Source organism: Myzus persicae, unplaced genomic scaffold (genome assembly GCF_001856785.1).
Source record: "Myzus persicae strain clone G006 unplaced genomic scaffold, MPER_G0061.0, whole genome shotgun sequence".
Taxonomy (NCBI): Eukaryota; Metazoa; Arthropoda; class Insecta; order Hemiptera; family Aphididae; genus Myzus; species Myzus persicae.
In genome coordinates this window covers 294,646-315,141 of record NW_019102974.1, presented here as the reverse complement: position 1 = coordinate 315,141, position 20,496 = coordinate 294,646, and the positions used below count along the sequence as shown (strand labels likewise).

Genomic DNA, 20,496 nt, shown 5'->3' with positions numbered 1-20,496 from the left:
TTTGTTTGTTTTTCCTGCCGCTTTTGAAAACTATTGAGAATTTTTTACTTTTGAGCCATAAAAGTACCGATACTATTCATATTTCTACCAGAAAAGATGCTTGTTGAAAAAAATCTAAGCACTTTTACTCTACCAAAATAACGTGATGACAGAAATAAAAAAAATAAAAAAATAAATTGTAAAATCAATGCATTCATCGCTCCGCTCGGAATTTAGAAGAAGTTAAAAAGTTAAACTTGACATAACTTAAATTTTTCAATTCGTATACACCCAGGTTTAAATAACTACAACATTTTTACAACATTTTAGAATATTTGAACACCTGTGTCTATTTATTATATTACATAAAGATACCTATACTAGTATAAAAGTATATTTTTCATAATCACTCGTTCGGGGTGATTACTGGTTAGGATATTGAGTTTACCACTCTGTAAACATTTTTTTTTTTTTAGATACACCTATAATATAATGTAATATTAATATATTATAATAGAGCAATGAAATATATATAACACTAAATTAATAGTGTCCTGTAACTGCTAACTTTGGATTTAAAAAAAAATTAAGTTATAAATTAAAATTGTGTCTTATGAGTAATCATTTATAACGGGTATTTCTAAATTAAACTGTATAGGTAATGAATGTCTATTTTAAGTACTTAAAAAAGGTTATAATTATAAAATTACCCTACGATCAGGGAGCAGAAAAACGACGACGAGCGGCGTTTGTAACTTATTTGATCCTTCGTATTTTATTCATTTGCAGCTCTCAGAAATAAAATATGTGTCTACATAGGGGTAGCATAATTTTCATGAAATTACATTTTTATTTGAAGTATAAAAAATAAATTCAATCTCCAAAAAAAAAAATAAAACCAAAATTAATTACTTTAAACATCGACGCTTTCGGGCTTCGGCGGAATTCTTGATATTGCATGTGCACTGCAGAATAAATCAGATATACCTACAACTGAACTTAAGTCTGAAAATATTGAGATTTATTATGAAAAAAAAAACCGTACGGATCGCTTCATGTTTCTTGTTCATGTCTGCAGCTTTGCTAACTGAAATTTTAGATCGATTGCGTCTTTGCAACTACTTCGACAATCTCCACGGATTGCATTATAATTTATACTACGTCAACATGATAAAACCATAGATATATAGTATATTACACATTTTTATATCAAGGAGGTCTGTGTTTGAAATTTGATCATTAAGATAATGAAATGAGGTATAACAATAACCAAAATAGTTTATAATTTTAAAATTTAAATTACAATAATATATAAAGTACATATCATTTTAATAATTAATAAAGGTGGTATTTAAATATTCGAAGCACAAGCATATTTTTTTATGAGTTATTAAATATAAATCTTTTTGTAAATAAATGTGATTACTACTTTTTAGATTTAACAAAAAGGTATTCAGTACCTAATGCATCACATTTACCGTATACCGATTATACCAACTATATATATAGTTTGTAAAATTGCAAGTTCAATCTTTTCTCTGAATACTGTCGTGCACGAAATTAATAATTAATATTTTATGTATTAATTTTGAGTGCATTAGTTGTTTATATTTTAAGCTATTCAAAAATATTTAAAATTTAAAATTTCCTTATTTAATTTCCTATAGATATTCAATAATCAGCAGAGCGACTTTCCCAGCTTTATAAAATAATTTGATGTTTGATGTACGACGGCGTCACTTTAATTCGCCGTTCGACCACAAGCAGACGACATAGTAATATTCATATATTACTTAACATGTGTATAAACTAAAAATAAAAATTGTTGAATTTTGCGGGACATATAAGAACTCCCGTGTACTGCACTACTGTAGTATGACTAGTATGTTCAACACTATTTATTTATATTTAATTGTATAAATATGTTATTATTCTGCGACCTGGACATGCCGTCGTCGTTTGTGCTATAAGCTTATTTTTTTGTGTTGCGCGCTCGGAAACAAAACATATGCCCCTACTTCACCCGGGTAACAAATGGTCTGTGGCAATAAATTTTAATTTTAAGACTAAAAAGGTAAATATGTAAGCCTCAAAAGAATAGGTGATCAAACTTACGTATACATCGACTCTTCGGGTAATATATAGTTGCAAGGCCATATCTTGAGTTCATACGCCATATCGAGGAACTTCTTTCATCAACTAAATCCGAACTGAAAAAATCGAATTTTTTATAAAAATTACTTGAGTAGAATGAAATATGTGAGTAAATGTTTATTGTTGCCTTACACATTTTGTTCAATGAATGTATTAGAATTGTGAATCGTCTCCGATGAGTGACGACAATTGGCTTTTGCCATAGATGATAGATATTATAATATAATATGTTATCAGTTTTCGAGTTTTTGTATTCTTTGGACACGATATATTTTTTATTTTAGATTCCGAAACAGAATATTATTCGGAGTGTTTAAATCTATGCGATTTAGAACACGGAACTCTGCTTATAGGACATTTAGATACACTACTGTCGCGAGTCCATTTTTTGTCACAATATTGTTTTTTGTCTTAACGGTTAAACTATAACTTAATATAAAACTCTAGAAGTGTCGAGACATGAAAAAAATTCAAAATTAGGCTTTGAAATTTACAGAAGTAATAAAAAAATGGATACTTTAATCGTGAATATAATATTCTCTCTGGGCTCGGCATTAATATGTTATTAAACAATATTATTCTATAATAGTTTGCAGTCACCGATGTATTTGCTAAAAAATTGTGTGATTATATTATACTGCTACACTATAGTGTAATAAATAATATAAAATATATAATATACAGCCGTGTAGGTACCTAACTAAGGCTCTCACATAAAGGTAAGTGACGAGGGAAAAACCTTATGACCTAGGTTCTGGACTTATATCATTTGCATACTTTTTTTATTTATTGTAAAATGTAGCAGAGTGCGAAATAAATTCATTTCTCAATGCCATGATACCGAATCTAAAATTTGAATATGCATATTTTTGCATATTTCATAAATTTTGCCGGAAACTGCTTATTTTTACGTGCTTAATTTGCATATTTTGGAAAATTTTTCAAAATTTCAACTTCACAAATTTCACCCGATCTAAAAAAAGAAAATAGTAATGCAGCTTACTCGCAGTCTTATGTGCCTATTTGCTATATACAACTAACAACTCCTTATAATTTTCGTGGTTTTTGAAAATATTTGATGGCCTGATTGCAGGTGCGTTTCGCCAGCACGGCCACTTTCGAATCTTAAAATCAAACCTTGACAGTATTATGTATTTTATTTTGTACAATTTTATTCCCCCCACCCCTCCAAACATGAGAAACCCGATTTTTCCATGCACATGCTGGAGAAACGTTACACCAACACTTCCATTCGCCAATTATTATGAAATTAATATTTAAACTTCCTAATGTGTATTTTTTCATTTTTTCTACATGGAAATGTTTTAATATGCTGTAGGAACGTATCTAATATTCGAACTATGTGTCTTACCAATGTCGTCACATTTATTATTGCGCGCGTAAGTTGTGATATTTATACACATTTAGATTGTGCAATTATATTTTGATAAATAAGAAATACAAACTGTATGTACTTTACTAATAATATGATATTTAACAACTTATAATAAACCTTAGCTGTCGGAATAATTATTTAATTATTAGTTATAATTATGGACATATTAGTAATTGTAATTGTTAACGATTATTGTCATCATTTGGTTAGTTGAGCAATAAACTATTTACTGATTTATCAGCAAAAAAACATATGATTGATAAATATTTAATGATAAATCTTAATATTTAAAAAAAATGGATTTACCAAACATTTTTACCTTAATATGTGTATATTTAGCATGTAATACATTTGGTAAAATTTCAAAAATATCTCGGCACTTTTTAGTCCTTTTACAATAATACATACATGATATTAGCACAAATACAAATACTAGATTTTACAGATCAGTTGTATATTTTTACTATAAAACACAGTATTTATAAGTAAGTAATAATTGTATTGAAAGTATTAATTATTATATACGTTACAAATCAGCTTGAGGATAGGTAGCAGACAGTGTTGGGTAGTGACGTAACGCAAATTACAAATTACTATAACACGGTTACTGTTTCAGTAACGCTGCAGTAATTGCATTACATTTTACTTAAATAGTAACGCAATTGTAATGCAATTACTTTTTAAAAGTTACACTGGTAACAGACATATCTGAATTCTGCAAATCGAACCATTTGTTGGTACCTAATGATGGAAAATATAATAATGGCCTGTGAATTCTGTGCTTTATTCCACTGAATGATATTCTTATCAACTGAAATAAATATTTACTGTATTTAAGAATAAAAGTTGATTTAGCTATTTTCATTCATAGATCGATTGAACACAGCTATATTATGTAATATTATATTTATTCATTATTCGTGTAAAGATCAAAAACTTATCAGAAACAATTTTAATTTTGATCGGTTTTAAATGCGCGAAAAATGTATATAATATGGAAATTAAAAATATATTTTGAAAATTGAAATTTATTGGTACCTGAAAATATTTTAATTTGTTCTGATGAATGTATTTGACTATCACACTTGAAAACAAAAATTAAAATACAACATTTTATCTATACGCTTTTATTTTATCAGTTTATATTAGCATACAGTTGCGTTGGCCTCACAGAAAATGCGCCTGCAGCCCTGGTACTACGACCAACACAATAAAGTCCATCATTAAGTAGTCACCACATAACTTAGTGGGTGTACCTTGTTATTAAATTTTATTCAGGATAAACACAATATACCCAATATAATACCAACCATGCAGGGATGAGCTTAAACTTTTAAACAATATTGTTCTCATCGTATTTTATGCATTCCAATTGATTCAATCATTTCATTATAATATTTTGAAAATCATAAATTATTTATTATTCGTCCATAGTCATGTTGACATTAACCTCAATTTTTAAACGTCTGAAATAAAAACTAATAAGGTGAAAATATTACATGTAGTTCAGAAATATTGTATAATGATTTCAAAGTTGAAATTCCGTTGTTTAAGACGAAAAAAGAAAACAATTAAAAAGTAATTTGTTTCACCAAATATATTTATTATAAATTATAATAATTTACATAATAACTAAAAAGTCTTTTTAATTACACAAAATAATCTTAAAATCAATGACATAATATCAGTTATTTTCTGGTATAAATACCTCAATTTTAAAAACGAGGTAGGTACCTATATTACATCCATCCAATAATTCAATATCGACAATAATAATAATTAATTCCACTTACAATAAATACGGACACATTATACCTACATAATACTATGATAAAGTATACGTGTGCCTGCTTACAAGAGAGAGTATGTACATCGAATGAAAATAATAGTATACGCATAGTGTAGATGTTGAAAAAATGAAGTTATTGAATTTTACATAAATTCTAGTATAAAAATTTTCGATAAAATTATACAACTTTGAGTAAAATTAAAATACATCGTAATGAGATACAAAACAAAATTCACGGTAATCAGACAACAAATGTACCTATGTACATGTTACAATTAATATATTTTGTTTGTTATGTACAGTTATGATTGCCATTTGGGACAACAGAGATTTGAATTGCCTACACGAATAGCAGGAACAGTCCGTACACCACCAACATCAGTAATGCCACCAAAATGGATACTAACGTGTAGTGAATCATGTACAATCTGAAAACAAAAAATTGGAAAAATTGGATAATTGCAATAATCTGCAAATAACGACCGATTGTCTGTCGGGCACTGTGTATATTATATACTGACTTGGTATTTCGCTTTTGCGCTTCCGGTACAGTGTCCATCGGATCTTTTATGATGTACAGTCGAATGCCCAACACGTGTTTTTTGAAATACTCGTTCCAGTCTAATTTGGCCACGTCGAACCTAAACAGGGACTGGTCCAATTTGGACATATTTTTTATCAGCAATTTCGTGTTGTTGTCGTGGAACGTCCACGACTGTAGGGCGAAGTAAGCTATGACCTCGGAGAACTTGTGCATTTTCCTGTACCCGTCCATTAATCTGAAAAGTGAAAATCACAGGTAAAATTAGGTTTACGCGAGTTAACATAAACGATAGACCATCACCCATCGAGAAGACACGTATTGTTTTGGGTCATAACTCATAATATTATTATATTTATATATTTTTTGTCGTGATATACTTACTGTGGTTTTCTTCCAGTTAGCTTGGCTAGAGAATCAATAATGAATGCTGGTATGATATGGAGAAGAAAACATAAGATTGTATATTCGTATTTGTTTTTGGAAAGCCTCAGCATAAATGGCCAGATCTATGTACAAAAAGAGAAAAAACGATTATTATCGTTTGATTATGTGTAAAGTCCGTCTAATACAATATATTGATAACCATTTTTGAACTCTACATAATATTATATGTTAGGTATGATTTAAGTAAAAACGTCTTCGGAGAACTCACCGCTTTTACAGAAGGCACGTGGCATCCATATTTTTTGTTGAACATCGAAAATTCTCCCCATGTTAAGGGGTTGGAATTCGAAGAAACGACATTGTAAATTGGTGGCACATACTGTTCCTTATTCAACCCATCTACTTCAACTTCACAATTGGTGTTTTTATATTCTTTCCTAAAATTATTAATTGTATGTTTAATTTACTTTTACATGTTAATACCTTAACGGCATTACAATTATGCACCAAAACATCCAAAACGCGTGTTATGTACGTCTTTACGCGTTCTACACAAAGTAAAGTAGGTATTTATTAGAGAAGAAAAAAGTACAATTTTTGTTGGAAAGAATAATATTATTTTGCTATCTGTATTAATATAAATAAATAGTGGAAAAACATCATCAGATACTTAAATTGTTTAACTTCCTAGCTCACTTGTTGGAAAACGTTTATTTTAATTCCTTATAAATTGCAAAATAATTCGACAATAGCCAAAAATGTGCCACATATGGATGGCTCAACCAAAAATAGTGTGGTTGAAAACCCCTAAAATAATAATATTATCACTGTTTTGAAAATGCCATCCCTCTATTAAAGTGCCACCCTATGTGTAGGACCCTACGTCACCTCCCCCTTGAACCGGACCTAGTGCGGCCACAAAAACGCAAAATCTTAAGAAAATATCATATTTCCTGCGCATGTAGATGGGCACTTGTTATGTAAAATCGTTATTCACCATTGGTTGTGGATGTCCCAGGCGGAAGCGACAACGGCGTTGCTGATGTAATCCCCGGGCACGATGTCGGCTATTTGGTCGGGATCGGCGCACATGCACCTCATAAGTCCAATTCCGGTGGCCGCTACGACCCCTGTAGGTCCGTAGATGTTGTTGATCCACCCGGTAACTGGTTCGTTGTCAGTGGCGACAACTACGATTCAAATACAATTCACAAAAAACGTATTATTTTTATCGTAATGATGATTACGGTGACGAGACAGTATTGTAACCAGTAACGTCTTGGTGGAAAGGAGAGGAGAGGTTTCGTAATGTAATTTTTATTTTCAAATTATATTTAGTATAGCTACTATAGTTAAGCTATATTGCCTATATTATAATATATTATTGTCAAAAATATTATTATTTTAATCAACAATATTTAACATTAATACATAACATAGTTTATTGTAATTTAACGCTTGATAAGAGTACTAGAAAACGCTTTAAGGGGCTTCGGACAGCGGTTGAACCACTGCACTTTAATATTATACAGAATCATAGAATTTATTTAATATAGTATACTCACTCATCGAAGGCCTTATCACTCCGACGGGTAACCCTTTGCCGTATGTTGCGATTTCACCTTCAGCAATAGCTTTTGTCATGGCATATGTATTTGGCCACTCTTTCAGCAATCTACATGAATAAAATATATTGTGATAAGACAGTTGTTTTCATTTATTTCGAAAAACATTTTTCAACCATCGATGGATTTTACTCATATGAACAGTTTTAATGTCTTAAACAATATATTATCAAATATATTGTAGGCAATTAACCTCGAGCACAGATCATACAAGAGATGAGAAACCATACTTACGAAGGAGTAATTCTTTGGATGTAGTCATCGTCAAGACTGTTCACGAGCTGCAACAAATTGTCTCCAGAAATGGGTGGCTTGTAGAACACTTCATCCACGACTTTTCTTCCTGCGCAATTCGAATAAGCTGTTGAAATATGAACGAAAGCCTAAACGGAAACAGTTATTAAAATAAAACGAAAATAAAAACAAACGCCTAACCATTTAATTCGGCAGTATTGCATTATTTAATTATTATTAATTCTTTTATTTAAAAAACAAACACAATTATACAACAAGATGTGTATACCAATGTGTTACCTACCTTTAAGTCTTTCATTGCTTGGCTCATTTTTAGCATATCCTGCAAGGCGATTATATTGATGTTAACTGCTTTTCTTAAATGTTCGTCAAATCTTACTGTAGCGGCGGAGTGTATAACAATGTTAACCTTTGTTTAAACAAAAAAGTGTTATTATAAAACATAAATCAAACGGTTATTGAAAATAATTATTGTTGAGTATTATTACTTCATTTTTTAAAATGTTCCTGTATTGCTCTTGTATTCCTAAATTTGGTAAACAACAATCACCAATTACTGCTGTGATCTTTTCCAAATAGTTGGGTTGTTCTTTTTTCATTAATTCAAATACCTGAAATCATAAACACGTCACTTTATACTTAATTGAATGTAAGATTAAAAATGTATAATCGGTATTTATTTAATTTTTATTGGGTATTGATTTTTATTACTCTTTGACTACATGGCCATGATTTTGTATATATTGATACCTTGGTGATTTTAAGTTGATTGTCTTGCTATTTACTATTGATAAATCGTTAGTGCACTAATTTACATTAATAATATACACAAATTAACAAATATGCATAGATATTCCTATGATTAGATGGAAAAATGCGCGTCGGTTATATAATATATAGATGCGGAAGTTAAAAGAAAAATGTATAGTCAAATATTGATTATATTAAATATTTAAATTTAACATAATATACTCCATATTCACTTTTACTAAGTAATTGTAATTACGATAGCCAGATTTTATCTAAAAATATATTTTTTAACTAAAGAGTAAATATATATGAGTATGTATTTGTAGTTATGAATATTAATGCATTATACATTTAAATTTCTAGCATTAATCGTCTATTTTAGAGGTCGATAACACTTTTTCATCAAATTTTTTTCATTAAGATAGCATGTATTTTACTGTTCGCTTTATATGTTTTTATTTTACGCTCTTTATTTATAAATATTATTGTTCTTTTGCCTGCCACTTTTATACACACATTTGATTCAAAGAAACAACATAAATATGACTTGGTAAAAATACATTTGAAAATGTATTATTCATCTTGCGTTCATGAATATGATGTTTAAAAATAATACAACCGGATGTTTTTATAATATTAAACAAAAATTTGTAATTTAAAATTAGAAAGTTCATAAGTTTAATTCAAATTTTAGTATTTATATGGTAATTTAGATTTTAAATAGTATTAGACAAACATTTTTTTTAATTTTATGATTATGATTTAGTAAACTGAAATAATCATATTTGATAAAAATTATATATTCAAATGCTTTAAATATAAAATATTATTTTAATGTAACATACTCTAGTCGTAAAATTATACATACATCAAATCTAAACTTAATTTATTATCTACACACAATAAAAGTTAAATTTGTAATACTACCTAAATTATCTTAATATTATATTATATTATATTTATATTATCTTAATGTGAGGAAAAAAATATTTACTCACTGGGTCATTGAAGAGTTCTTTGAACCTATCTTCTGTAGTTTTTCCTTTTTTCTCTCTGATCAAGACATAAATTTGTTTAACTCCAGAACAAGTTCTGAAATAAAAAACAAAACATTTTTTTTTAAATTAATTTAATAACATATCTAGAACCATTGGACCAAAGTTTAAGTGTTCTTAATTATTAAGTTGGTTAAAATGTAAAAGTGATTTTTCAATAACATATTTAAATATTTTTATTTTTCAGTATTGGAATTATTTATGAAACAAACATATTATTATAACATTAGAGGTTTTATAATTTATTGCATTTTGTAAATTGTATAAACCAAAAATGTATAATGGAATGTCATTAGGTCGTACGTTACCTATAGAAAATCAGAATATAATAAGCACCCAATGTATGTTGAAATGCTAATGTGTTATAAATCGTTATATCTATAAATAAATTAAAATATAGTAAAGCTTGGTTAATATTACAGTAATAGTATTTACTTTTATAGAAGCACTTTATACAGAACCTTGATATATGAAATCATAATACTATATGCGTGGTTAAATAAGAATCTAACTAAGAAGTAAGTCCAAAATTTGGAATCAAAATTTGTATAAAAATAAGGTAAAAACCAAGCCAGTTGCGTAAGCTAATTAAATATTCTGCGTATACCTGCAACACAGTACATTATATTGTATGTGATTTGTTTCCCGTGTTTTGTTATTATTCATAAATCATAATAAACTGAGTATACAGTTAAGTACTCAAGTATTCTAATGTCGTGATAGGCTATTATAATATACGAACATGGGGATATATTTACATTCGGAATAAACAATCTTGAGTATGAATTTTAATTTAAAATACCATAGAATTGTAGAGTAGATAGGTAAGTAATATTGTTTTCGTCCACTGTTTCCGTAATAAATAATATTTTGAAATCATTTTTAATAAATTTATGTAAAACGTGCTGTAAGTTCGCCACCAGTGCATCGAATATAGCATAAATAGTTTCGAATTTCAACGGTTTCGGTGTATAACAAATATTAGATATACGAAAGGTTATTTACAACGTACATACAATTTTGGATCAAAATTAAAATCGTGACTTATTACTATAAATATTCAATATTATCAAAATTCGTTAATTCTTGTGGAGATACTTTTGCAATGTTTATTTAACATTGACATATTTCATCGGATTTACTATAAAATAGTGGGAGTATTGAGGCTTGTGTCGTTTTATTTATAAAAAATTAAAATTAAGAGTAAAAAAAATATGATACCTAATTCTTATATTTTATAACAAATTATGCTAAACTAGGTGTATGGCTAAAAATTATTAAGTTTTAAAACCCTGTCAACTAATGTCAAAAAACTATTTAAGTTTAAAATTAAACGACCGTGTTGAATTTATTAATACGTCATAATATATTATTAATTACTATACATAATACATTCATATATCATTGTGTGTCTGAATATATTTAATAAATATTGTGTTGTAAACTCACCAAATATGCACGTCATTAACAAAAGACAATTTAAATGCGATTAAACAATGGGCAATCGCGTAATACATAATATAAAAGTTTCGAAATGAATAGTTATTACCTGATTAATTTTTCCAGTATTAAATTGCCCACAAATCCAGTGGCGCCAGTCAAAAAAACTGTCGTGCCATTGTAAAAAGATTGAATTTCCGAAAGGTCATGAGTTGTGCTCTGGTTGTTCGAGTCGAAATTATCCATGACTTTAATATCGGCAGGCATCCTAAAAATTCAAAACAATACATAAGTGTGAAAAAATATAGGAATCACTAATAATGAACAATGTTGTTGTTGTTGTTGTTGTATTGGCTTGTAATGTATATTAAGCTACATTATAATATTATTATCCTTGGATATATAGGTAGCTCAACATTTGTGACTGTGCATGACTTTCCACTGATCAAATACGTTTTTAATACTTTACAGTTAATTAATGAAGTGCAGCGCGGGGAAATAATAAAATAATTATACCATCGCTTCCTTATAATATTATATAACACATTGTAAAGGACATAGGTATAAGCCATAAGGTGTATCTACGAATATTATATATACGATTTTATGGAAATTAGGTAGTTGTTCTATGAATATTTGGCTTTTTGTACTAGTGTGTTAATTTTTAATAAATATCTACCATATTATAATTATTAGGTACGCTAATTCGTATAAAAAATAGTATTGAAGGAAAAAAATAATAACGCAATGACCTAGCTGTGTATCGATTTAGTATCCAGTGTTAATATTATTAATAATGACGCTTTAATAATACGATTACTTTATGACTACATAATTGTAATTTGTCATTGTAAACATTTAAAACATGGAAACGCACACTATTATTGAGTCGATTTCCGCAGATAACTATAAATTATTACAATTGACTGTAATAACTTTAACAGATAATACGTTTAAACGTAAAGCACTAAAGCGAAGATACGATTGAAAATCGTAATCTCTGATTATCTACGTAGTACAAATAATAATAGTACAATATTGTAAAAAAGTATCAGCACATTTCACAATAAATATTAATATAATTTATACTAGATAACTTATTTTATTTATTTATTTTAAGATAAAATCGGATTGAACCCAATTCAAAACTTAAAACCTATAACAGACAAACAAAAATTATCGAAGTACCCAAATAGAAATAAAAATAGTAAAAATTACAATAAAATAATTTAAATATCACCGGAGGTAGCATTGATAGATGTAATAATGATAAATCAAATTAATAATTTTTGACAAAAACACTAGGTTACTATCAACCCTTCTATTGTTCTATCAGCTAAATATTTAAGTCAATACTCAATGGAATGAAGAACGATAGAGTAAGTAATCATGTATAACTATCAATTAATATATTAAATTATTAAACGAAAAAATATTCGAATTATACCGATATTGTTATATAAATGCACACAATTTAAATATTTCTTCTAAGAAGATAAATTCACATGATAAATGACGATATTACAATTATTAATGATAATAAATTATAAAAATATTATCGAATTGAGCATGTAGATGATAAATAATTATGTTATAAGTTCGTAGGAAAATTCGATATATGTAAATAAATTATTATTAATATTGTGATATTGTTATTACTATTATTATGATTGACGATTGAGCAACCACAACTTAATGAATTGAGAAATAAGATTAAGATTTTTACGAAGAAAAATGTTACACTTTACACGTGACACGACAGGGGATTTGTTTCGAAAGCAATATCAGTAACTTTAGTTAATGTGATTCCTATAATACTATGTGGAAGTATTATGTTTTTTTCTGATATATTTTGAATATTGTCTTTGTAGCTTAATATTTATATTGGTGTGACTGTATGAGGTATCATAGATATTCTATATATATATCAATCATAAAATATCCATAAATAACTTTAAATACCAAGCCTGAAAATGTTGTTATTATAATATATAAGTATTAATTATTTTTATACACCTTTAAAATATTCGTCTGACGATGTAACTTCTAATGCGAATTCCAGGCCATAATACACAGCAATATTCTTAACGTTAATAGGTAACATAAGGTATACATATCGAAACCTTGCCAGACCTATAAGCTGATATATACGCGTAGTACGTTGGTAGAATCAGAGAAGGATTTAAGATTTTAATAGCGAAATAAAATGTAATTTATTGTTGGTAGCCGTCGATAGACGCTGTACCCAGTATATATCTATAGTTAATGTATTATATGTATATTTATTTATATTTATCACAATACACGGACACGTAGGTATCTAAGATGTTATAAAAATATTTTTTTAATTTTACACCAAAACACAAAATATACTATGATAGTTATATTATTTTAGATTCGATAATATCATAGTATACAGATATGTATGCATAGGTAAATAATAGAAATAGTTCAATTTCAGGAGTAGGTATAATAAGTATGTATATTTATCGGGAAACTTTAATAAAGTTAGATTATTTCTACGGTGATTGTATTATTATTAAAACGACCTTTCTTTCTATAATATTATGTTGATATAGATATTATTTTAACAAAAGCCGGTATTCATGAATTTGTACTTGAAAATATAATAAAAGGTTAATATAGTTACCTACATAATACTATAATAATCATTGAAGTCTTTCTCTTTAATTGTGTTTACACTAACCAGACGTATAAAATATGTGTTATACAAATTACAAACCCATCTCGACAAACAACAAAATGAATGTATAATGAGTATAGTATATCAAGACCTTTGATCTTAGAACAATAATATAATTTGTTTTATGAAGTGAGCGAGGTATTGGGCTTACTACTTAATGCATTATAATTTAAAATGACAATGACTCATAAGTTTGTATTATAGATTCAAAGCAACGTCTAGCGACTAATAACTATGAAATTATATTTTTCAGATTTTACTATTTGAGTAAAAATACATGAATAATACTTAACGAAAACTAAAACAACTACCTACAGAACTTAGATTAAATCGTATTTTATACATTCTTTTGTGAGTTCATGAATCATATCATATAGTAAGTACAGTAGGTACATGGATTCATAAATTCTTCAGACAACAAATTGAATCAAGTTGAACTTTGAGCCCTACAACTCTTTATTTGTCAAATTCAAGAGGGATGGTATACTGAAAAATAAATCAAAACGTTAAAAACGTATTTAATAAATTGAGATACAACTCCTTAAAAATGTCATGCTTTTAAATGATTCAGGTATTATTGTATTAAAGTATTGAACCAAACACCTGTTAAATCAAAAATTGTCGGAAATAAATATTTTTTAATAATAATGTCACTTTAAAAGTAAAAACTATACCTTATTCTTTTATTGGGATGAATTGAACACAAATTGTAATTATTATTTTATTAAATAAAAAGAAATGAAAATTATCGAAATTAATTAATTTATAGAATATGCAGGTATAATAATATAAACGAGTATTTTCAAAATATTGTAGCCAATATCTTATTTTTGATCGGCAATACATTTTAAAACGTATACTTATGTTTAATTTAAACTAATCAATTATGCTGTACGTCATACAATAAATATTTGCCTAAATCAATAATTACTTATTTTTATACATTTATATTTAGTAAGATATTTCATAACGCGAGTTGAAATAAAACCAGAATAAACAAAAAAACTAAAACAAGAAATAAATATCGTACAAAATGCTTCAACGAATAATACCGACATGGCGACATGTTCTAAACATACAATTTCTAAGACTGTTTGATTTATTTTCATAACAACCGTCATATTTATGAATACATTTAAAAAATGAATTACCTGTACAATTCTGGTTCTATAATAGTGTTCGGGACTCTTTGAATCGGTGCTGAAACCCTCGTTATTTGCAACGTTACTGTTTGTTATATTATAATATTGCTTAATAAAAAAATTTATTTTATCTTATGTAAAACTAAATAATATACTGTTTAGTGTTTGCTCGGAAAAAAATTAGACAAAAATCTATCCAAGCAACAAACAAAAGTACAATATTTGAGTGAAAATAAATAAATAAATAATCAAAACAGAAAATCGTGAGGTCTGAGCCGCCGGTGCACAGTCCGGTCGCTTTGGTGGAACTGACTATATACGGTGAATCCGCATCAACACCACGCCGATATACTTAAATACTATTTGACGGTCTAGGTCACGCGCGAAACAGGGGAAATTCCCCATGACACAGGTGAAACGCACATCCTATACTCATACCCGAGGAATCACAAATTATACCTGTTTTAATAACCGGTGTTGGGTATAATTTTCTTTCGATATAATACGCTGATGTACGCTGCATATTATTGCATCGGAAAATCTTGAAGTCTTTCAAAGTACAAAACATTAGACAAACGTAGGTACAGGATGATTCTCCAAGCATGGTTCTAACGCTACTGCGGGGGAGGTCGTTAAAGAACGCTTTGCAAATGCAAATTCTATATTCAAATTCAAATTTTTAAATATTTATGTGTAGCTGGTACTTTTCATAAAGACAATATTGTTGAAGTTATCACCCATTAGGCAACCTATCGAAAAACTCACGTGGGACAAAACCCCACAAGTATTGTATTGAGTTACCGATTACAGCGATAGCCTATATTTTACCGCTTCACCCATATATTTGGTTTAAATACCTATAAAGTTTATCGAATTTTTAAATATTATCGTTTTGTACCTAGTTATCGATAGTCTAGATCTCACTATATCGGTTATTTATTCAATGTTTCGACTTATTGACAAACCACAATCCAGTATATAAAATTATGATATAATATATTCCATAAATATAGTTAACTTTCAATCATCTAAATTCTAAGTGAAACATCTATACGATTATTTTTTTTTAGGGGGGAGGGGGTGTCTCGGTCATTGAGGCCATACCACCAAACAAATTCCTCTCCAGGAAACATAAATACAAATATTTTATAAAGTAAAAAGAATTCATTGTTTTTACAACGATGTGTGGTTTTTTTAATCTGAAGACATTTTTTCCAGTAGAAAAAAAATGCTCTGATTATCAAATTTGGAGGATCCTTGTAGGAAATCGGATCTAGTTGGTATTTTTGTGAAGTCAAAAATTAAAGATTCTCAGCACTTTTTAAAATATTTGGTAAAAAACTAAAAAAAAACAAACATATTTTGTTCAAATGTTAATATTATTGTTAAATTTATTGTTCGGTAACCTTGGTAGAAAACATTTTAGACTGTCTTCGCTCAGAATCTGTTTTTATGGTACTTATAAAATGATTTACCATTAAATTCAAATCTAACATATCCTACAGTGCCTATTTAATGACGAGAAACACTCGACTCCTACAACTGTACTTAAGTTATTTGAATGAATATTTAATACAAACGATTTACGATGATTTGAAAAAAAATAATCTCCATTAATTTACTACACACTAGTGTAGTAAGTTAAATTTACACAATCTATGCAATTTTATGTACTTTTGCCTTTTTATTTTATTGGCTTATTAGTGTCCGCTATTGGGTAGTGCTTGAGCGGTAATTGATGCGTCGTATTTATAAACGATTTGATTTTTTTTTCACGTGCCTATCATATACAGTTGAATGCTGCGAATAATTCTGTGATACCTTTACATCGGTTATACAATATTGATGTACATTATTGAAAATATTATTATGTATACTAAGGTTAGAAATTTCGAAAAGTTTTAATTCACTACAAATAATATTTTTAAATTTTATAAAATAACTAAAATCGTTATTTTTTGTTAACATACCCAATTTTTTCAAAATGTAAATTAATTCTTCAAAAGTTAATAAAACAAATGGTGCATAATATATATTATAGTGTATGATTTAGGTAATTTTTATTTTTCTATATTAGAACAACTTAATACGAGTGATACCTGTTGCATTAAATTTTCAAGTTTTTCCCAGCATAATATTTTTATCATCTTTGAGCCAAAATAATTTGAAAATTATACCATATTACTATGACTAAAAATGCTAATATACTCGGATATATTAGTTTAAAAAAAAAAAATTACAAGAAAATTGTTGGCTTTTGAAGCTTCTGTTAAGATTTCCTGTTAGGTTCACTGGTCATTAACAGTTTCTAGGTTTGATGTCGTCGAACTTTACATATTGCCACCGTTGCTGAGGTCTTACTTTGGGGTGCTTGGTTTATTAATTAGTTAAAAAATTGTCGAGTTTTTTCGTATACATTTTGTTGTATATATTTTTCAGAATATTAAGCGATTAAGTACCAACTAAATCCAATTCCAGAAACCACTCTTGCGAAGATTCACTGCTCCAAAAAGTGATGACAAACATATACACAACACACATCATTGTAAAATTAATAAATACATTCATCGCCCAGCTCGGAGTCTAATAAGTACCTATTTTGTTAGCCCAAGTATAAAGTTTTTCTAAAAATCAGAATTTGCGTGATGATTTATTAGATGATGATAAAGCTTGGAGGTGAAGGTGAGTGTTCGGTGAATCGCCCCGTACATATAAGTGTAATGATCTATGTAATTTTTTTTTGCTACTATAAATATATATAAGAATATATAGGCTGTAATATGATGTCATGTTATTTTTAATTTCTGGACGTCGAACCTTGACGAATTTAATCACGTCAACCCATAATATACGATTTAAAACGTACTGCTACAGTTATTGTTATACGTACAACTGTGTTACTACGAGTGCGTGAATGTGAGCATATTTAGGCGCGCGCGTACGACACGACGTGGCAGTAGCATAACATAACTAAATGAGAATTTGAAGAAGGTATGTCGATAACAATTAAAAAATTTTCCACAGATAATCAAGTCGACTTGACAGAGAATAGCAAGAAGAAAAATTGTACGACCATGTGTATTGACTTGAAGTGGATTAAAAGTATTAAACCATTAAAAACAAAACAACTATTTCTATAAATATAATATGATTGTTTACATTTTTCGACACTTAACGGATATTATCTTATAGTTGAAGTATGAACAGTATGAACAGTTTCCATAAAAAAGTCCCCTCTTTAGTGTACTTAACGCAATTTCGAGCAACATGGCAAATCACATCAAAATCGGGAAGGAGGGAGGTCTCTGCACCATTTCCGTTTTAGTCGACGAGTAAATTTCAGGGACATTATTGGAAGCCGGGTTCGCAACCAGAAGATTGGAATGCCCGTGGAGACCATTTATAAACGTTTTACAATGAATCTTGGCTACTATAACTATAGAACAATGTGTCTAAAATATTAGCCATATTATTATATTATTGTTATAATCCACAAATATTATTCCCACGCGAGCATAAAAAGTGTTTACACTCGGCATCAACTGCAGTTGTAAAATTGACCGTGGCTCCCTTGGCCCACCATTACACGGAATTCGATGATTCGAGGAAGAAGGCGCAAAATTTTAACGTTCGTATGATTACTAAATATCAAGGCCAAGAAGTTTCAATCGACTCCTTAGCCGTCCCCTCCCGCTACTGACCCAGCGTTGTAAACATTTATCCCAAGGCTGGGGTCAGAAATGAGTCTAAAAGTGTCAGAGCAGTTGAGGTTCAAAGTATCTAATTATTTTCGTGTTAATTTAACACTATATAATAATAATATAGGTTAGTTAATATATATTATGCTAATAACACATGTCACATTGGGATAACTTAACTCGAATACTTAGTTTTTATTTTTAGCTTAAAAAAACTTTTAATATGACTTTGATTGCTGAACTCAAATACATTTACAGAGTTTAATTTGTAATTGGTATACATTTTTTTTCAATATTAGTTTATGAAAATTAAATTATGTTTTGGCAATCCTTGAAATTATGGTCTCTTAACAGTCCCATTTACCGCACAAAACCTAATCTTACTAAGTACGTTCAATTAAAATTAACCAATGTAAATATTACTTTAATTATAATAATTATTTGTTACATAATATAGATTAGTTCACATTATAACATACTCATAACACTGCTTACTGCTTAGGTATGTTTACATATTTTAAAAGTCTTTTCCAAGATTTTTTTAAACATTAATTTTATATAAGAGTCTAAGAGTAAAATAGACGCATCATAGTTCATAAATCAAATATAAGGTTTATTAATTTATTATGTGTGTAGGTATACTCGACCGTCTCAATGTCTATAATAGAACATTTTTATGTAGGTATAGCTAACTAATAGTAACTATGATAATGACGTGTTTGTGTAAGAAAACTTTCGAAATGCAATTAAAACTCGATGGATACAAAATATGTATATGATTATTTAATTTTGTAATAAGTTGTACCTAATAATAAGAAATCGAATAACTTACCGATTGTTATGCCGCAGGACTTCAGTCGAATAACACTGACGATGACGATGACGGCTTTGATGGTGTGAAACGGCCAATCGACTGACGCCCACGATCTTCACTGCAGCTGTCTGCTGTTGTGTCGCGTAACTGCGAATGTTCTAAAACCAACTAGGAAACCATATTATTTATACGATATAATTTGCGATTGAGTTTTGGTCGAGGCAGCAGACCATAAAAATCTAATCATTTCGCATCATCTCGTATTCGTTCGCGTGTAGGAAAATAAAATAAATAAACGAATGGAATTAAACACGGCCGCAGTATATTATAACTTCAATAAGGTTATTTATAATTATTAGTATATAATGAATGAGGTGGGGTATATCTCACTCATCACCCCCGGATATAGACACCGCTGGAGGTAGTCGTTCATAAAACCATTGACAGTTTCTGTGTAATTTGTTTTTAAATTTAAATGTATTTATTTTAAAACGTAATTTCTTGAAGTAATTGGTGTTCCCGTAAATGTCATACTTATATTAAATATTTTATACTTAGCTAGTTGATATAATTCTTAAAAAAAAAAATTTGTCATTAGTTGACCATAGTCATATTTGCTAAATTGATTTCAATTAGTTATTCAAACAAAAATATTTCCTAACTTAACCTTATACTTAAAAGTATTCAAAAAATTCTGAAATTGAATACTTACTTGTCCTCTATAATTGTCGAGAGTCATTTGAGACCAGAATTTCCAGAATTTGTTG

The 20,496-nt window shown here is 28.6% G+C and overlaps 1 protein-coding gene across 2 annotated transcripts; it reads right to left on the bottom strand.

The window, feature by feature from the left end:
* Positions 1 to 5,116: 5,116 nt before the first annotated feature.
* Positions 5,117 to 19,875, bottom strand: LOC111033512 (fatty acyl-CoA reductase wat-like). 2 transcript variants are annotated; one of them, XM_022314283.1, is made up of 12 exons: positions 19,748 to 19,875; positions 11,481 to 11,639; positions 9,875 to 9,968; positions 8,615 to 8,737; positions 8,410 to 8,535; positions 8,106 to 8,254; positions 7,812 to 7,921; positions 7,244 to 7,436; positions 6,515 to 6,683; positions 6,244 to 6,368; positions 5,840 to 6,097; positions 5,117 to 5,746 (listed from the first exon to the last, which is right to left on the bottom strand). In XM_022314283.1, the coding sequence occupies exons 2-12, from the start codon at positions 11,636 to 11,638 to the stop codon at positions 5,659 to 5,661; spliced, it is 1,593 nt and encodes a 530-aa protein (XP_022169975.1). In that variant the 5' UTR covers position 11,639; positions 19,748 to 19,875; the 3' UTR covers positions 5,117 to 5,658. The 2 variants fall into 2 exon arrangements, with proteins under 2 accessions (XP_022169975.1, XP_022169974.1); XM_022314282.1 differs by lacking the exon at positions 19,748 to 19,875 and adding an exon at positions 15,227 to 15,545 and having other exon boundaries at positions 5,118 to 5,746.
* Between the last annotated feature and the right edge of the window lie 621 nt (positions 19,876 to 20,496).